Genomic DNA, 19,105 nt, shown 5'->3' with positions numbered 1-19,105 from the left:
GGTTCCCTTCGATAAAGCGCCGTCTATACTGGTGCTTTTCAGCACTAAAACTTTTGTCGCTCAAGGGGGTGTTTTTTTCAGACCCCTGAACAACTAAAGTTTTAGCGCTGAAAGTGGCAGTGTAGACACAGCCTAAGTCACAGTGCAATAAGGTTCCATATTACAATTATTTCATAATAACAAAAGCATTTTAGCTTCTGCACTGTTCTGGTATGATCACTTTGGGTTCTCATGGGCTCCAGCATACTAGCGGCTTCCCAAATAGTGCAAAAGTAGAAAAAATTCTCTCCTCCTCCAAGAATCCTAAATTTATTAATCCCCCACAATTCAGATGTCATTGAAGGGAGTTGGAGCTCTTCTCTATTCACCTTAACAGTTCTTTAGCTAGAAAAACCCTAGATTGACAATCAGTGATAGAATACAGCATAATACTAATTTACAAATCTGACAGTTCTCACAAAAAACATTGCCCAACCCCACTTCTCTATCAAGATTTTAGAATGTTTACTGACTACATTACATTTTAAAAAAAACCCACACTACTATCTTCAATAACATGCTATGAAGCACTAACGTTTTAAAATTAGACTACCATTGTCAAAATAGAGATACATTTTGTCACACAACAGCCTCCATTTTAATATTAAACCTGAGTTTAATACATCATAAAACATTACACTTATGACCACTTCTCTAGCTAGCTATCACATTTGGTTGAAATATTGGATACTCATACTGTCCTCACACATAATATTTACCTTTGTGTCATTTTGTATGCCCTGCTTTCCTGTTATTTTAAAGAGAATATGTTGCCTTGATTTGTTTTTATTATTGTTGTTTATGAAATTTTGTGAACTGATGAGTAAGCAATCTACAGTAAATTTCCCAGCTCTTTGTGTGAATTAGCAAGATTCTATTATATATGCTTAGGTTTAAAAATAAACTATTGAATAAATATTTGAATGCAGCTTTTCCATTTACCTACCAACTCTGGAATTCAAGATTCTGTGTTCCCCATACAAGAGTTGGGGACATCGGATCCTAATAGCATTGCAACAGAGTACAGGGAATTGAACTGTTCTAGGTTTATTACATTGTGCAAGGGAAAGAGAAACCTGAATGCAAAACTTAAAGGGAAGCGTGACTACTTTTGTTTCAAAAGACTAATGGTTACTAATTTGGGGTGTTAAAAATAGTTTTGCTTTATATTTTAAATAAGGTAATTTTGATTCAAATGTAACATAGAATATTCCAAACTAACTTGTTTAAAAATATTTTGTAAGAAAATTTGAAATTACGTATTTTTCTTTTGAGTGTAACTGTACAATATTTCATATGAAGTGCATAGTTAACACAACAACAATTTTAAGACTGTTTCTTATGGTCTCCTAGTTTAGACTATCTTTCAACAGAAAATTACTACTACCTTGGGGAGGTGTGTGAACAAAAAGGAGGTTCAGTCTATCAGAAGTAGAGAAAAATCAATTTAATTTTTAAAATACTTTGCAAACAAACAACTTTTCTATCCCCTGAACCTAAACTCACACATTTACAGAAAAGTTTGAAAGATACAAAAACTGTGAAATAAATAAAATCCCCAAAAGGCTCGTATTTTGACATTAAGACTTGATAGCTTTTTATAGCAAAACCATTTGGCACTGCTAATAGGTGGCTCAGAAGAAAAAAAGCGGTTTTAAAACCAAGAATTGCTTATCAAAAGAGACAGATCTGAATGTTTTTTCTAATGTGTTATTTGAAAATGACATTTCTATCTATCATTACTATAAAAATTTCTCAAAAACATAGATAGAGCCCTGCAAATCTGAGACATCTGCTTTATATCCACAGATATCCGTGGACCATGTTTTGCAGACCAGATGCAGATACAAATTTTGTACCCGCGCTGGGCTCTAGACTTAGGGGGAGATCCTGTAGAGAATCTATCCCTGGGAATCAAGATCCTAGTCTTCAAACCTCTAACCAACAAGGGGAATTCAAGTCTATCCTCTTTTTGCAAAATCCTCCTCCCTCATTACTGTGCACAATGCTGTTCACCAGCTAGTTGCCACAATCTACCCTAGTGTGGCCGCACTGCAGTGGGGATTATCCCTATCACATTACTTTATAAAGTATTTTGAATGAAAGGGACTGAAGAAAATGAAGATATTCATGCATCATTATGTTTTGCCTCCGGAAATCCATGATTTAAGTTCTCGCAATACTACTTATATATATTTTTTTACACACACACACACACCCCTCTCCACTGAATCTCGTCATCCGTCACAAAGTTGTTGGATACCGGAAGAGGAATATTTCAAGAATCTCAATTAGGTGTCTATTCGAAAAAGAACATTTATAAAAGGACCTCATTGCAGATGAGGCACAGAGGCTATTCTTGATCTGTCTGTTGACATCAAGTTACATGAGTCCCAAGACTGATCATCCCACATGATCATCTCTGACAATTCCTTCCACTACCCTGCACATGGGAGAAAGAACTCTTGCACAGTAGGTAGAAAGCACCGAGTTTGGAAGCAAGAGTTCTTAGCATTTTGTTCTTGTGTTACTAATTGTAAAGGCAGAAGTTTCTGTACATGCTGATATTTGCAATGAACTGTGAGGTACGAGTCCAAATAAAACTACACGTATGAACCCTACAACATTGGTGTTTTGGCTCTATTTACTCGTTTTGTTAGTGCAGTGGTCCCTACACATTTATAAGCCTGGTAGTACTGGTACACGAGACTTCTGTGACTGGTGCTTTGGGCCCCACTGCCTACCTTCACCATGTCCCTCTCTGCTGGGTCTTTGGGCCTGCCTCTCAATCAATTGTGCAAGTTTAAACCTCTATAAATTCTGGACAGTTGGTAAAACCTAGTACTTAGCCTGGTAAACAAGTACACGTAAATTAAGAGGTTGGAAATCACATTAGGCTGAACTGGACTCAATTTTTAGTATTTCGTCTGGACTTCAGAAAACTGAGCCATTTTCCCTCTTGTGTGGCTTGAGTTTCATCCTCATGATCTTCATGTTCTGATTGCGAGAACCCAGATATTCTACTTAGAAGCATGAAGACAGAAAATTTGCTAAAAAAAATTGCACTAAAAAAAAAATCTAAGGATTGAAATGCAAAAACCTAATGTGCACATTAGAAACAATGGAATATTGCATACATCAGATACAATAGATGAGTCAGAGACAACACTGGTGTCTCATAAAGGCTAGTCACGAAAAGTTCTTCCATCCAGGCTCCAAACAGCAGCTTAATGTTTGGTCTCCCACACCCCCACTGGCACCTTTTAAAAGTCAGAAAATTCACAGCTTCACCTGATGGGTCCTGCATACAAAGGGTCACTCTCCACTAGAGACCCCTGTACCAGCCTAACTGAACATACGTTAGATTAAGCTCCCCTTATCCACATTCTACAGGCCAATATTAAAATGAGTACAGTATGCAAAATGCCATCTTCAAGGGTCACTTGTCAGCTGCCTGCTGAACATCTACCAGGTATATCTGTTGGAAAAGAATGTGGTTTTTACTGTTACTCGCATAGAACAAGGGCAAAATTAAGAGTTAAATATGCTTTTGTCTCCATTTCCTAAAAGGATATCTATTGAATACCATCTTTTAAGACATGTGGAAAGATTGTTCAAAAATAATCTTTTTAGATGTTTTGGCCTTTCGTTATAGCAATCAGTAACACTAAGACTGCACATAACTTCTTCAGAAGTACTTCTTAGCTGAAGGATTGTATTAGAAAGACTATGGTAGAAAATTCCTTCTTGGCTCAGGAATTTTATGTAAGCCCTTGAATTAATTTAATAGTCCAGCACAGTTACATAGCAAAATACTTATCCCTATTGCCCAGGTGCACTTGTGTAAGGTGTAAAGGTTTACGTTTCAGAAAGGTTACAAAAGCATCCTGCTACTTTCATAGCGATATCTTTCTTGTTGAAAAAGCAACCAAATGCAAGACAGGTGTTGAAACCTTTTCCTCACTGCTCTCCAAACAAATAAGTCCCATTGTTAAACGGCAGTCAACTTCCTTTCATTGGCCAGATATAACACAACAAACACTGCAGTGAAAAAATGAATCTATCAACCCCACAAAAAGCATGTACTTCAGGAATTCAGCAAAGCATCTTGACCTGTGGGGCAACCCTCCAAAGCTGAAGCCTAGATCTGATTTGCTTTCTGCTCAGAGAGGGAAAAGCAGCTCCAGCTGGGAATAGGATAAAAAGCAGGCATGGCTGATGCTTCATTTTGAGTATTTGCCCTGTAATGGGAAAACTAATTCATAGCCTGTTTGCCTTCTACAGCAAATGGCATGGGCCTCTCACAAGTACAAGTCTAGGACAGCACTAGCCCCCTGGATATGTTCACACCGCTGTTTTATTACTGACACCTGATGCTTCAAACAAGGCAATTAAAAGGCCAATAAAGATGAAGCCTAATGGCAAGCTTCTTCCATCTCCCCTACACTACATGCACAAATCAAACAGCTGAAGTGCAGCTAAACTTGTTTCAGTATGTCCCATTCTAATTGCTGTCAGGGAACTATACACAAAAAACATCGTTAGAAGCATTCTCTACACCAGTGGTGTTCAAACTGTAGGTTGCGACCCATTACTGGGTCAAGGCAGCTCTGGTCAGCACCAGCAACCGGACCGTTAAGTCCGGTCAGCAGTGCTGCCCGTCTAAAGCAGGCTAGTCCCTACCTGTTCTGACACTGCACTGCGCCCCAGAAGCAGCCAGCAGCAGGTCTGGCTACTAGGCGAGGGGCCCACAGGGCTCCATGCGCTGCCCCCAGCCCGAGCACCAGCTCCACACTCCCATTGGCTGGTTCCCAGTCAACGGGAGTTGGGGGTGGAGGGTTGTGCCTGCAGGCGAGAGTCGCAAGGAGCTGCTTGCGCGCCTCCGCCAAGGAGCCGGACCTGCTGCCAGCCGCTTCCGGGGCACAGCATGGTGTGAGGACAGGCAAGAAGCCTGCCTTAGCACCCCCGCTGCGCTGCTGACCGGGAGCCGCCTGAGGTAACCCCGGTTCCCAATCCCCTGCCCCAGCCCTGAGCCCCCCCCAATCCCAGAGCCCCTTCCTGCACCCCAAATCCCTCATCCCCAGCCCCACCCCAGAGCTGCACCCTCAGCCCAGAGACCTAACTCCCTCCCACACCCAAAACCTCTGCCCCAGCCCAGAGCCTTCTCCCACACCCTAAACCCCTCATTCACGGCCATACCCCAGAGTCCTCACCCCAACCCTCATCCCCAGCCCTGAGCCCCTCCCATACCCCAAACCCCTCATCCCCAGCTATGTTGGGTTGCAGGCATCAATAATTTTCTTCAACTGGGTCGCCAGAAAAAGTTTGAAAACCACTGCTCTACACAGTACATACTTTAACAAGTGCAGAGATATACATGGCTAGTATGGGCATGGTACATCTGCATACACTGTACATCATTTTAAATAAATGTGGCATGAGGCTCCCACCCATAGTAAATCAGCATTCACTTGCTCTCACATTAAAAGAAAGGGCTAAGAAGAGGTGTGCATTTTAGACACCAGCACTAAGCATACAACTGAGTGCTCATTTGTATTTTCACCTTGGAAAATTACTTAGCAAGTTTAAGATATGACAGAGATACTGTTAAGTTTATGTGAGCACTTCAACTATAATCTCTTTCACTTACACACATCCCTTACAGGATTTTATAATATGGCTGGGGGGAAATGCAATCAGACAAAAAAAAACATTAGCATACAATGGCTTAGCCGGGAAGAGGTTTTTTTATGACAAAATTTAACACAGAATCTAGCTAAGCTGTACATACACAAAGTTGGGATTTATGGACATATTGTGTGTCAACCCACCTGGGGCATAGTTTATTTTAAAAAGTATCATTAGACAGCATTCCTTATTAACTTGTTATAATTAAGGATATGATTTAGTCATGGAGTCTGTGATTTTACCAGACCTCTGTGGCTTCAGCTTCAGCAGTGAGTGGTGGGGATGGAGGTGGGGCAGTGCACCCCCCGCCCAGCTGTGGCAGGAGCTGGGGCTGTGCATCCCCCACCACCACAGCTTTGGCTCGGGCTGTGCGACCACTTTCCTCTCCCCGGGCAGGGACCTGTGTGCCCCTCCCCTCCCCCCCACAAAACCCCTGCAACTTTGGCCAGGGCTATAGCCAAGGCTGTGCCTCCACCTCCCTAAGGCTGCAGTGTTTCAGCTTTCATCCCTTACTCCTTCCAACTCTCTTTCTCCCCATTATATTTAATAAAGTCACGGACAGGCCATGACTCCCATGAAGTTTTGTTTATTGCCCACAACCTATCCCTGACTTTTACTAAAAATAATCATGACAAAATCTGAACCTTATAGTATTTAACATACAAAAGTTATATCCTTAAGTGGAAAGGTACAGTTCCCATCAGTGTTCCCCCTAAACCACATGGCTGTGCAGCCACACCCCTTACTGGCATGCACCAAGCGTAACTCAGCGCCTTGTAGGCAAGGGAGCTGCACTTTGGTGCTACTGTTTGGGGGGTAATGAGAGAGGTTCTGCAGAGCTCTCCTATTCCCTGGTCATTTTCAGAACAAGGAGGAGGGTGCAGTAATAAACATGGAACACAATGAATGAGAGCAAGTCAACAGGGAGGAAGGAAATGGACTGATTGAATGAAGGGATAGACTGAATTAGACAGGAGAAAGGAGGTTTTAAACAGTTATTCATTATCCAGAGATAAAACCAATTTTCAAAGCTCAAGGATAAAATAAAAAAAAAAAATCAAATATCTCAAAAAGGTTTCCTGTTTGCATGAGTGTAATTTGCAGTTAAACAGTGCCCTGATACATGTCCTATAGCACATGCAACTCATGGAGGCCCGAGAATCAATTTGGGGTTCCTCTTTCTAGTGAATTTTACAGGAACAGCTACAAAAGAATATTTAACAAGATGGAGCATTTTAATTCAATCCACTCCTCCAGCTGAACAACTTTCTGACTCACAGGAACTACTACTGAGGAAGCAAAGAACACCATTTAGTCCATTGGGACTAAATCTGGAACAGTAGTGCTGTAAAATGCTTCCAAACTTCTGGAAGAAGCTTCTATCTTGGGTGATCCATCAGAGGGCTACTGTCTCCTTACATTCATTCATTCATTCTCTGAACAGAGAAATGGGTTAAGTGCAGGAATGAAGACCACTTAACTTTGCCTCAAAATATAGCTGCAATATTTAGCAAAGACTACAACGCTCTTAGTATTCTTTTTTGCCAAGATGCTCACAAAAGAGTTACTTATCTGTTACACACAATGCACTAGATAAATCACTCAGCAAGTGAAAAAGTGGGCAGGAAGAAAAAAAAACAGAATTGATGCTTCACTTCAAGATGCTGGTTATGTCACCTCTTTCCCTAAACTGCAAAATGCAACAACTCAGTGCGCTAATGGAGCAAGAGCTGCAACCCAAGAATCCAACTGGAAATACATTCCTACTTATTTTAAAGTCAAAGTTCCCAAGAGATTTCCTTCTGCTGAACAGAATTGGAGAAAGAGGATGGATAAAAAGTTCCTTAAACTCCACTGATTCCTCTTCAAACTATAGTCAAACTATTTTTCCCCATCACTTTTAATTATATCCTAAATATAAGTTTATTATTTATATAATTGGTTTCCTAAAATGATATGCCCAAACAGCACAAATAAAATTGATTTTTTTTTTAAACCAAAAGACAAAAGCACATCACTTACAAGTAAATCATAACAAATACATGATGAGGCCCAACCAATGCACTGTGACAAGCTACTATTTAAAAGCAGGGCTTTGGAGCAGAGCCTGCGGAGCAGCTCCAGAGCAGTGGAGCTGCAGGTTTTTGCCTGGAGCTGGAGCAGAGCTGGAGCACAGCTCCAAAGCCCTGTTTAAAAGAAATTAAATGCCATGTTTAATGACTGTACCTTTGCTAATTTCCCTCCTGACACCCTCTCCACATATTCTCAAGTGAGCGTTCTAAAGATTCTGAAAGAATTCTTTAAGAATATTTGGAAAGGTAATCATGAGTGTATTAGGGATGTAAGAGTTTAGCCGGTTAACCAATAAGCTTGATGCTTATTGGTTTCTCTTAATGGTTAAACTCCACCCAGGGTCCCAGCAGCCGTGCAGCAGGAGTCCCAGCTGCTGCCCTGTGTGCCTGGAGTCCCTCCAGACTGCCAGGGTCCATCACGGTTGCCAGCCCTGCACCCAAAGTCCCAGCTGCTGCCCTGCTGCCACCTGGCATCCATCCCGGTTGTCAGGGGACTGGCAGCAGGGAACCCCATGTAAAATGTAGGAATGCTGCAGCACCCCCCACCATAGTTCCCCAGGTAAACGTTTAACTGCGTAACTGATAGAACTGTAATCTAGAACCAATAGAACAGTTACTGTTTTTAAATGTTATTTACATCCCTAGAGTGTATTATTTGAAGATCATAACACAAGGTGGATTTCTGATATGGTCCAAATGTAGCTGCAGAATGGCCAGTGTTAACATGGCCCTTGCAGCAGTCATCTGGCAGCAACATGCCAATGGAAAGGCTTGAGCTCTCATAGCAGATCCAAAGGTTTGAGGAATCCTACATGAGTACTGCAGCAAAGCACAAAGCACTGACCATAACCAGCTCAGATGCATAATTTTTTATGGGGGTGGGGAGGAAGGGTTTGGGTATGGGATGGGAAATGAGAGCAGCAATTTTTAGCTCCGTTTTCTTTAAAAGCCTCCTCCCTTCAATTTGTTTCCTGCAGGAAGCTCACACTGTGTGGTACTTCACTTGGAAAGTAAACCCCTTTACATTTTGATCACAAGACACGTCGTTATCACAGAGAGAATTTAGACGAACCAGTAAAATGTTTCAGAGCCTACATCTCTGGACATAAAGAATTCAAATTCGGAAGCATCCCACACTCCACAGCTCTATTCTTTATGATTCTGACAGATACAATGTCAGCCATATCAGAGGAACCACCTCCAATGCCTTCACAGCAAAACTAGCCAAGTGGAGTTTCTAGCTGCTCTCAATTTGAAATGTGTTATTGACGGTCCTCAATGATTGAATAAAATTCCCCAAAACATGGACAAAATAGAGTCAGGTACAGTGACTTGTTTCTCTAACTACTGAAAAGATTCTAGTCATTATATTGTACTGTGCATAACTTTCTTTTGTTAATTTTAGTATGTGAATCTTAAAATAAATGGAGTCTGCTGATTTAGTGTAAGCAAGGCTATTTCAAGCCATTCCACTGTTCTGAAAATGTGTGTATGCATTTAATGTATAATATACTCAAATACATACGCATTTACCATGCTGATTATGGAACACATACATCCCAGAGATATAATACATTAATACCACTCACAATCCTTAAAATAATTAGCTGCATCGCAAGTATTCTTCTGTTTATTTTGTTTGTTTAAGTGCATTGGGGAGAGAATTATCTAGACTTCTCAGTACTAGGCACCCCACATTGAAGTTCTGCTGAGGCTTTAAAAGATTAAGTAGAATTTACTAACCTATAAAAAGTACTTTCGTAAACTTTACAAAAATATTTGCCACACAACATACTTAAAGTTTTGTTTAAATACACCTTGAAAAGTTATATTTTATTTATTTTTAATGCAAAGCTAATATTGACTTCTCAGCATTTTTACCTTCTGTATACTATGTGAAGATTCAGTAATTTGGAAAGAAGAGATAAGGTGACCTCTATAACATATTTAAGAAGTACCAAGTTATTTTTAAGGACAGATGGAGGTAAAAATTGCTTACTCAGATAAAAAGGCTAAGAACAACAAACATTACTTATCCTCAAAATAATGAAAATACACTTAAGTATTGGTGCCCAAAAGTAACTAAAATTATATCCAAGTATCACTCAACTATAGAGCCAGGTGTCAACCAGAAAACACAGTTTGCACATAATAGAACCAAGTCTCTCCAATACCCTTTCCCCTGTTCCCTCTATGTAGGGAAGCAACAGCTCTGATGAAGTCATCCATGGAACTAAAGTAAAATAACTAATCGAAGGGGTTAACATATAAGTGCCCTGGACTATTCTGAACTAGTAACACACTAGCAGAGGATGCTGCACAGATCCTAAGGCAACAAGGTTAGACATGTTTACAGTATGTACATTTCAGACATGTTTCCAAAGCCAGAGCTCTTTGTTGCAATAGTCCCACAAATTATCATGTGGGGGACAGACTGCAACCTCTCTTTCAGATATTATCTTGCACACCCAATAAATATTCTGTTATAGCCCAATGCTAGTAATTGTGTGTGTAATCACCTAAATGAACCCATTTTGCCACATTCTAATTTACGAGCCAAAATAAAGGAATTTAGTGAGGATTAAAACAGAGTAAATGCAGGTGTTAAATACCCTCATTGATATTAAATGGAGAGCAGGGAAATATCCATGCACACATCCAAAGTGCCCATTTTTGCAACTTAAACATGACAGTGGGCAGCATTCAAGCTGAAGCCTTGAGACACAAAGAGGAATTCAGCTACTACAAGAAACAAAACAAAAAACATCACAAAAGATAGCATCTGCAGGACAAAACTGTCAGCCTCTGAAAATGCACTTTACCCCCACCCCCACCTCCACCCCTTAGGTGTGTTTTAGGGGTGACAGAATACAGTACCTTTTCCTTTTGCAGTAGTGCTGCTGCTATTGCCAACTGAGCAGGATGCCTGAGAATCCTTCCTTAACCTCTTGCTCTGAGGTCTGACACTGGACCTGAGAAAATGATGCTGGTCCTGGCTGTGGGAGGGCTGGAGGGAAGATGGAGCTTGGGGTAAATTGAGGCTGGATGAGGGGTTATTAGTGTTGTTGTTAATAATCTTCTCTTCTTTCTTTGTGCTGCTCCTGCCTGGAGCTGCCTCTCCTCCTCTTCCTGCCCCTTCTTCCAGGGACTCCTCATCTCCTCCTGCTCGCTTGCCTAGCTTTTTCACCCCTTCCTCACCGCTGCTGTCTCCCAGCTTCACTGTCATCCTGTTGGGGAGGAGAGAAAGAAAAGAGGGGGGCAAAAAGTCAAGCCACAGACCCCCACTAGAGAGGGAGGAAAATCCCTGAGCTGAGAGGGGAGAAGTTTAGCTGCAGAAATTCCTCTCAACATGGCCGCCGTTGTTTGTTACTAAATCCCCTTTCGTTTGCTGTCCCGACCCAACAACCTGTGCCGAAGGGTGGGAGGGGAAAAGCCCCATAGGAAACCCCCCAAACCACCCCAAAAGGGAGCCAGGCTCCCCAACAGACCCCTGGCACCTTCCTGGAGGGATTAGGAGCGCCTTTGGCAAGGAAATTGACAAGCCAAACTCAGGCGTTTGGAAGCGCTCGATAGGCACACACAGAGAGAGAAAAAACAGCCACCAAAAAACCCACAGCGAAACAGGGGGAGCGCAGAGCAGGGACAGGGGCCCCTAAAAGTGACTCGCCACCATCCCCTCCTACCCATTGTGCTGTTCCTCTGGCCCAGGGGGGCTCTTCTTTCTCCTCACCATGGAGCCGAGGTGATCCGACCTGCTGAGGGGGGGAAATTCATATTCCTAGATGCAGCAGCAGCTACTCCTCTCTGTCTCTGTCTCTCTCTGAGGCTGGGACTGGCCAAGGCTACAAAGATTTCCAACTCCCCCCGCCCCCGCCTCCAAATTACTAGGCACCTTTCTGCTTTACCCTAAGCTGGAACTTTTTCCCCAGGAAGGTGGCAGACCGTCAAGTACACAATGAGCCCAAAAGCTCTGGTGTCTTTGCAAAGGAGCATCGCTTTGGGGGCTGATTGCCTGTCAACGTTTGCATTTTAAAAACGGCACACCGGGAGAGGATTTGGCTTTCCAAATCCAAAAACTTTGCTTGCTACGTCATCAACTTCCAGCATTTTTATACTTATTGTAAGCCCCCCCATCCCAATTAAAAAAAACCCACAAAATGCTCAGATCCAAACATTTGCTGTTGTTTTTTTCAGCCCTAAAGGAAACCGTTCAGCTCAGAGATTCTGCAATCACTTTGCCAAGTAAAAAGTTTAAGCACATGGATTTGTTACAAGTCCACTTAACTGGGCTCTGCTGCCACTGAAATGCATTATACATCATCGTTAATTCCAAAATTGGACCCACTTTGGACCCACTGTAGCCGATAACCTGACCACTCGCTTTGCTTTGGTTCATAAATCTGCTCAATTTTAAATTCAGTGGAAAATATCACACTACACACGAAAATTTTAGACAGTGAGACTTTTAGCAGATTTAATTTTTACAGAAATATATTACAGACACTATATCTAAAAACAACAAGACTACACCTTTCAATAAAGACGCCATACTAAAATAAAACAGAACGATCTGGCAACAGCAATGCAATTGCCTTATCACAAAACCAAAATCCATAGTCCAACTTAAATTAAGAAAAACTAACTACCAACAAAAAAATAAAATTCCAAGTAACAAAACTAAAACATTTAATACACACTGAAGTGAATACAGAAAAAGCAGACACGAACATAATGCATTTGTAAAGGGAGTCTGTTGGCTGCACAACCTTTTACAGTAGTGATTTTATTAAAAAAGGGTGACGTTAAAAGTACATATTTTTCTCTCTATGCTTTAAATTAAGCCATTATATTTACAAGTGTAGAATTATTCTGGAAAATGGTCTCTGTCAACAGCGTACACAACTGGGCTGAACTACACATCAAGGCACTTAAACCCTGAATACATATTAAAACGTGGTAAGCGATTCACCTGACAAACCACCTCAACTACAGACAACAAGGCAATTTACAGTTTGCTCTTTAAAAAACAAAAACAAAACCACTTTACCTACTAATAAGACTAGGGGTGTATGATATTTAAGGGGGGTTTCAATCCCTTTTAATAAAAGAGGGTAGTTACAAGCCCACCGTTTGTTTCATGGTCATAAATTAAACGAATACATCCTCCAACGACCAGGGCAACAGGGAAGAAAATGTACCCTCCCCACCAGAACAAAATCTGCATAATGAAAGTCAGTGTAATGGCTACTGAAGTATCAGGAAAAGCAAGTCTCAATGTAACCAACAGTTTCTTTTATAAACTGTTCTGGCTAAAATCTCTCATGCTTATCACAGTGCAACTCTCCTCCCAACCCACACACCCAGCTGTTGTCGCGTAACTTTCTTCTCCACATTACACTCGTTTTCCCCTTTCCTCTAAAACGGAGAGATCTTGACACCTGTATAGCCTTTGCTTTTCCGTATCTTCATGCTCTGCTACCCCTTCCTCTAGTAAAACCCACACTCCCCTCTATGGGCACTTCTCTTCTTTCCAAAAATGTATTAAGACTACAAAACTGTGTTTTAATAAGGAGTTGATCTGTGGTTCTTCAGTCCTCCTTTAGAACCAAAGACACATGAGAGGGAAGACAGCGGCAGTCTTCAGGTCCCACGGGGCAAAATGCCATTCCACACACACAAAATATAGATGCCAACTTTTGGTTCCTGAAATCGCTCCTCTTTTTCCTGATGCAGAGATCCCCCCTGCCCCAGATCACACTAGAGGCCCCATCTCCTAATGAAGCTTTACCTGATGCATCAATACCCCGCTGCAGCCTTTGCGCCCCAGGTTTTCCGGTTGATCTTCTGGCTCTGGCAGCCCCAGGACCCCCCCCAGCTGCAACCCAAATCCGCCAGCTCGTACAGCTGCCTCAGCACGCCAATATCCTTCGGTTCCAGCTGTCCCCCCACCCCCCAGTAGTTTCTGCAGCAGCCCGTGCTCGGCCGGAGAGGCGAAGCCGGCTCCCCCAACCACGGCCTCTGCCCCCGGCCGGCGCAGCTGGCTGTTCTCCGCGGGCCCTCAGGCCCCCCCGACCGGAGCAGCAGCCCCCACCCCTCAGCTCTGGAGCTCGATCCTGCAGCGGGCCGCGTAGAGGAGTCCTGGCAGCGGGACACGGTTCCGCTTCCTCGTCGCCCTGAGGCCGGCGGCAGCGGGGGAAGCGCGGCGGGCAGGCGCGGGCCCAGCTGAGAGCGCGTCGATACCCCCAGCTCCTCCCTCCAGACCCCAAACAAACCACCCCATTGGCCGATGGCGAACGGGCGAAAGGCGAGAGGCGGGGTCCCGGCCACACCGCTGGCCAACCAGAGAGCGGCGCGCGGACGGTGACGCAACCCGAAGGCAAGGGGACAGGCGGGATCTGGCCAGGCTAGGCAGGGGTGGAGCGGGACAAAATCAAGAGGCGTTGATTGGCCGAGTGAGGGCCAATGGCGATACTTGAGGGCGGGGCCTGAATATGGAATTTCCTTCAGAAGCGTCCGGAAAGGGGTGTGGCCTGTGAAATTCGCGTTTCCCAGCATGCAGTGCCGTGCTCTGGTCGGGTCGTTGCCCGCACTGTGGGCACAGCGTCTTAGGTATGGGCGGGTTCTGAGGTCTTGTCATGTGGGAATGGTAACATATCCGGGGAAGAACTGTTGTCTTCCAGAACTGAAGAAGAGATATAGCAGCCCGCAGAGCAGGGAGCTGTAGTAAATATTATCCCCATCCCCTCGGGTGGTGTAGCTGTGTTAGGGCAGTGTCTTTTAACCTTCCCAGAGGCTGTACCCTTTTGAGGAGGCGGATTTGTCTTGCATGCTCCCAACTTTCACCTCACTTAAAAAGTACTTCCTTACAAAATCAGCCATAAAACTGCTAAATTATTAGTTTTATTATTACTGAAAAACTGCTTACTTTCTCATTTTTTACCATATACTTATAAAATAAATCAATTGGAATACAAATATTGTACTTACATTTCAGTGTATAGTCTGTAGAGCAGTATAATCAAGTCATGGTCTGTATGAAATTTTAGTTTACTGACTTCGCTAGTGCTTTTTATGTAGCCTGTTGTAAAACTAGGCAAAGATCTAGATAAGTTGAGATACCCCCTGGAAGACCTCTGTGTACCCCCCGGGGGTACTCCTGGTTGAGAACCACTGTGTTAGGGTTTTCTGCCACTTGGCTATACTGTGCTTAAGGGTACTGACTGAGGTGGTCACAGTCAAAGAAACTGCATCTCTTGTGTCACTGCATGAAGGGAGCTCTGTAGCCAGTCAAAATCTGGTACAAAAGCCTGATCCGCTGCTAGGTAATCTGCAACCTACTATGTACAAGGGGTATGTGATGTGTCAGAAGTAAAGGTAACCTAACTAGTGCCAGAGGATAACAAAAATGGAAAGAAAACTGTGAAGAAGAAAAAAGCAACAAATGCTGCAGGATCAATCCCATCAACCTGCCATTCCTCAATGCCAGAGGCGCTGACTTCCCCTCTTTCCTGTGGGTGCGCGACCCCCCTCTACCCCCAGCCCCGCCCCCGTTCCAACCCCTTCCCCAAATCCCTGCCCCGGCCCTGCCTCTTCCCCACCTCCTCCCCTGAGCACACCACGTTCCTCCCACACCCTCCTGGAGCATGCTAACGCTGCCAAACTGTTACTTGGCGGCAGCTGGGCGGTAAGCGCTGGGAGGTAGATGGAGGAGCGGGGACGCAGTGCGCTCAGGAGAGGAGGAGGAGGAGGTGGGGCAGGGGGTGCAGAGCACGCACTAATTTTTCCCCGTGGGTGCTCCAGGGCTGGAGCACCCATGGAGTTGGCGCCTATGCTCGTTGCCCCAGAAAACTTCAGCTTTGGCAGACCTTCAAAATGGAGAGAGTAGAAGCAGAGCTTTGCAAGATTTCACATTGCTAGTAAATTCCACCAGGAAATTGGAGCCATCCAGATATTGTCTTTAAATTATGCTGTGGGGAAGGAGGCAGAGTATATCTTAAAATCCTGTGATTTGCTGATGATAGTCACAAAGATGACCATTAAAGAGTTCTGGCTATGTCTTATGCATACTTTGTACCCCAGAGAAATGTGGTTTATGAAAGCATGTGTTGTCAGCAGAGAATTCAAGAACCAGGGGGATCTGTTGAATCTCTTATAAGAGCTGTGCATGCCTTTCTGGAAAACTGCAATTTTGGGACTGTAAAACATGAAACTATCAGAGATAGGTCATTGGCCTTACCAATAAAAGCTCTCACTTAGCTACAGTTAAAGATAGATTTAACTCTACACACAGCTATCTAGATCACAAAGCAGACTGAGCAAATGCAGCTGCAAAACAAAAGGCAGGAGCAACTTGAAAAACTAGAAAATAGCTAAGAAACTGTAGAGAGACACAGTATGATTGCTGAAAATAATTATAAAACCCTGGAAAAGTCCCAGGCAAACTACAAAATCTTTCAGACTAAATATACAAGATGTGAAAATATTCATAGCCAGAGAGAGGTATGTCCAGCCAAAGTTAAAAGATGTAATAAGTGCATATAATATGGACATTTTGGAGCTCTTTGCTGCACTAAGACAGTCAGGGAACTGACAGTTAAGAGCTGTTGTTTTGGGATTGATCATGTGATGACACAGAGCCTGAATGGAGAGTGAAACTAAACATTTATGGAAAAACTATTGACTTTAACAGTTACTAGGAGCAGACGTGACAGACCTATCACAAGGGACATATAACCGCCTTCAATCCCTTCCAGAGCTGAAATCACTTACACAGTCCTGACTAGCCGTGAAAGTATTCTGAGCAGCATGCACCAATTCACCACAGGAACAACTTTCAAAGATGAAAGCTTTGCATTCAGCATGCATGTGATCAAAGACCAACAACCTTCTCAGCCACAATGTGGCAGCCTTAATGGGCCTAGTGAGAAGGGTGTAAGAATTTGACTGAGTATTTGGTGATGTTGGACTTTTGAAAGGAAATACAGTACAAATGACTTTAAGAGATAATCCTGAATCATGTAGTGTACATACACCTCACTGGATTCCTATCCAATTGCTTCATAAAGTGGAAACTGAGTTAAAGAGAATGGAACGGATTGGCACAATTGAGAAAATCTCTGAGCCAACAGCATGGTGAGCCCCAGTTGTACTGATTACAAAAACATGGAAAAATATAAATCTGTGTGGATCTTAAAAGACGTAATGTAGCAGTTGTCAGAAAAATATATCTTCCCAACACTGGATGACTTCTTCCCCAAAATGAAAGGTGCTACTGTATTTTCCAAGATGGATTCCTTTAGTGGAGTCTGGCAAATTCCTTTAGTTTAAGAGAATGCTAATCAACCTACATTTATCAAACCCTCTGGGAGATTTTGCTTTCAAACATTATTTTTGGGATTACCAGTGCATCTGAAATTTTCCAAAGAAAGATGGCAGAACTGTTAATAAACACAAATGGAGTTGTAGTTTTTGTGGGTGATATTTTGATATATGGGTCATTGAGGTAAGAACTTGACAAAACCCTCAGTTTAATCAGCTTAATCAGTCAGTCTGGACTGAAGCTAAATAAGGAATAGTCCATTTTCCACCAACACCAGATCAAGTTTTTGGGACAGACAATTAACAAAGATGGAATCAGTCCTAGCCCTGAGAAAGTAAAAGCAATTTGAGAATGAATGCACCAATGAATGTACCAGGACATCTTGGCTATGGTGGCCACATCAAGAAATTGCCTTCAAAAGGGTAAAAGAAATTATTTCAACAGCACCAGTTCTCAAGTTCACTAACAAGGTCAGCTCCCAGACTGCTGCGCTGGGCATCACAGAATGGGGAAGAGATGGCCAGCCCTCTGTGGAGATAGAGGTGGTTAGGGACTATTTAGAAAAGCTGGACGTGCACAAGTCCATGGGGCCGGATGAGTTGCATCCGAGAGTGCTGAAGGAATTGGCGGCTGTGATTGCAGAGCCCTTGGCCATTATCTTTGAAAACTCGTGGCGAACGGGGGAAGTCCCGGATGACTGGAAAAAGGCTAATGTAGTGCCAATCTTTAAAAAAGGGAAGAAGGAGGATCCTGGGAACTACAGGCCAGTCAGCCTCACCTCAGTCCCTGGAAAAATCATGGAGCAGGTCCTCAAAGAATCAATCCTGAAGCACTTACATGAGAGGAAAGTGATCAGGAACAGTCAGCATGGGTTCACCAAGGGAAGGTCATGCCTGACTAATCTAATCGCCTTTTATGATGAGATTACTGGTTCTGTGGATGAAGGGAAAGCAGTGGATGTATTGTTTCTTGACTTTAGCAAAGCTTTTGACACGGTCTCCCACAGTATTCTTGTCAGCAAGTTAAGGAAGTATGGGCTGGATGAATGCACTATAAGGTGGGTAGAAAGCTGGCTAGATTGTCGGGCTCAACGGGTAGTGATCAATGGCTCCATGTCTAGTTGGCAGCCGGTGTCAAGTGGTGTGCCCCAGGGGTCGGTCCTGGGGCCGGTTTTGTTCAATATCTTCATAAATGATCTGGAGGATGGTGTGGATTGCACTCTCAGCAAATTTGCGGATGATACTAAACTGGGAGGAGTGGTAGATACGCTGGAGGGGAGGGATAGGATACAGAAGGACCTAGACAAATTGGAGGATTGGGCCAAAAGAAATCTGATGAGGTTCAATAAGGATAAGTGCAGGGTCCTGCACTTAGGATGGAAGAATCCAATGCACCGCTACAGACTAGGGACCGAATGGCTAGGCAGCAGTTCTGCAGAAAAGGACCTAGGGGTGACAGTGGACGAGAAGCTGGATATGAGTCAACAGTGTGCCCTTGTTGCCAAGAAGGCCAATGGCATTTTGGGATGTATAAGTAGGGGCATAGCGAGCAGATCGAGGGACGTGATCGTTCCCCTCTATTCGACACTGGTGAGGCCTCATCTGGAGTACTGTGTCCAGTTTTGGGCCCCACACTACAAGAAGGATGTGGATAAATTGGAGAGAGTCCAGCGAAGGGCAACAAAAATGATTAGGGGTCTAGAGCACATGACTTATGAAGAGAGGCTGAGGGAGCTGGGATTGTTTAGTCTGCGGAAGAGAAGAATGAGGGGGGATTTGATAGCTGCTTTCAACTACCTGAAAGGGGGTTCCAAAGAGGATGGCTCTAGACTGTTCTCAATGGTAGCAGATGACAGAACGAGGAGTAATGGTCTCAAGTTGCAATGGGGGAGGTTTAGATTGGATATTAGGAAAAACTTTTTCACTAAGAGGGTGGTGAAACACTGGAATGCGTTACCTAGGGAGGTGGTAGAATCTCCTTCCTTAGA

At 43.4% G+C, this 19,105-nt stretch overlaps 1 protein-coding gene across 2 annotated transcripts in view; it reads right to left on the bottom strand.

The window, feature by feature from the left end:
- The window catches only part of CRAMP1 (cramped chromatin regulator 1), a 110,416-nt gene extending 96,692 nt beyond the window's left edge, over window positions 1-13,724 (bottom strand). Inside the window, exons 1-2 of one of the 2 annotated variants that reach the window (XM_074965789.1) lie at window positions 13,588-13,724; window positions 10,677-11,026 (exon numbers count right to left, since the gene is read on the bottom strand). In XM_074965789.1, the coding sequence (XP_074821890.1) occupies window positions 10,677-11,025 (349 nt within the window). In that variant the 5' untranslated portion in view covers window position 11,026; window positions 13,588-13,724. Of the gene's footprint in view, window positions 1-10,676; window positions 11,027-11,482; window positions 11,751-13,587 lie in introns of those variants that run through there. The other variant, XM_074965788.1, reaches the window with a different exon arrangement.
- Between the last annotated feature and the right edge of the window lie 5,381 nt (window positions 13,725-19,105).

Source organism: Natator depressus, chromosome 10 (genome assembly GCF_965152275.1).
Source record: "Natator depressus isolate rNatDep1 chromosome 10, rNatDep2.hap1, whole genome shotgun sequence".
In the NCBI taxonomy this organism is placed as follows: Eukaryota; Metazoa; Chordata; order Testudines; family Cheloniidae; genus Natator; species Natator depressus.
Note: the sequence above shows the minus strand (reverse complement) of the source record. Positions and strands in the feature narration are given on the sequence as shown.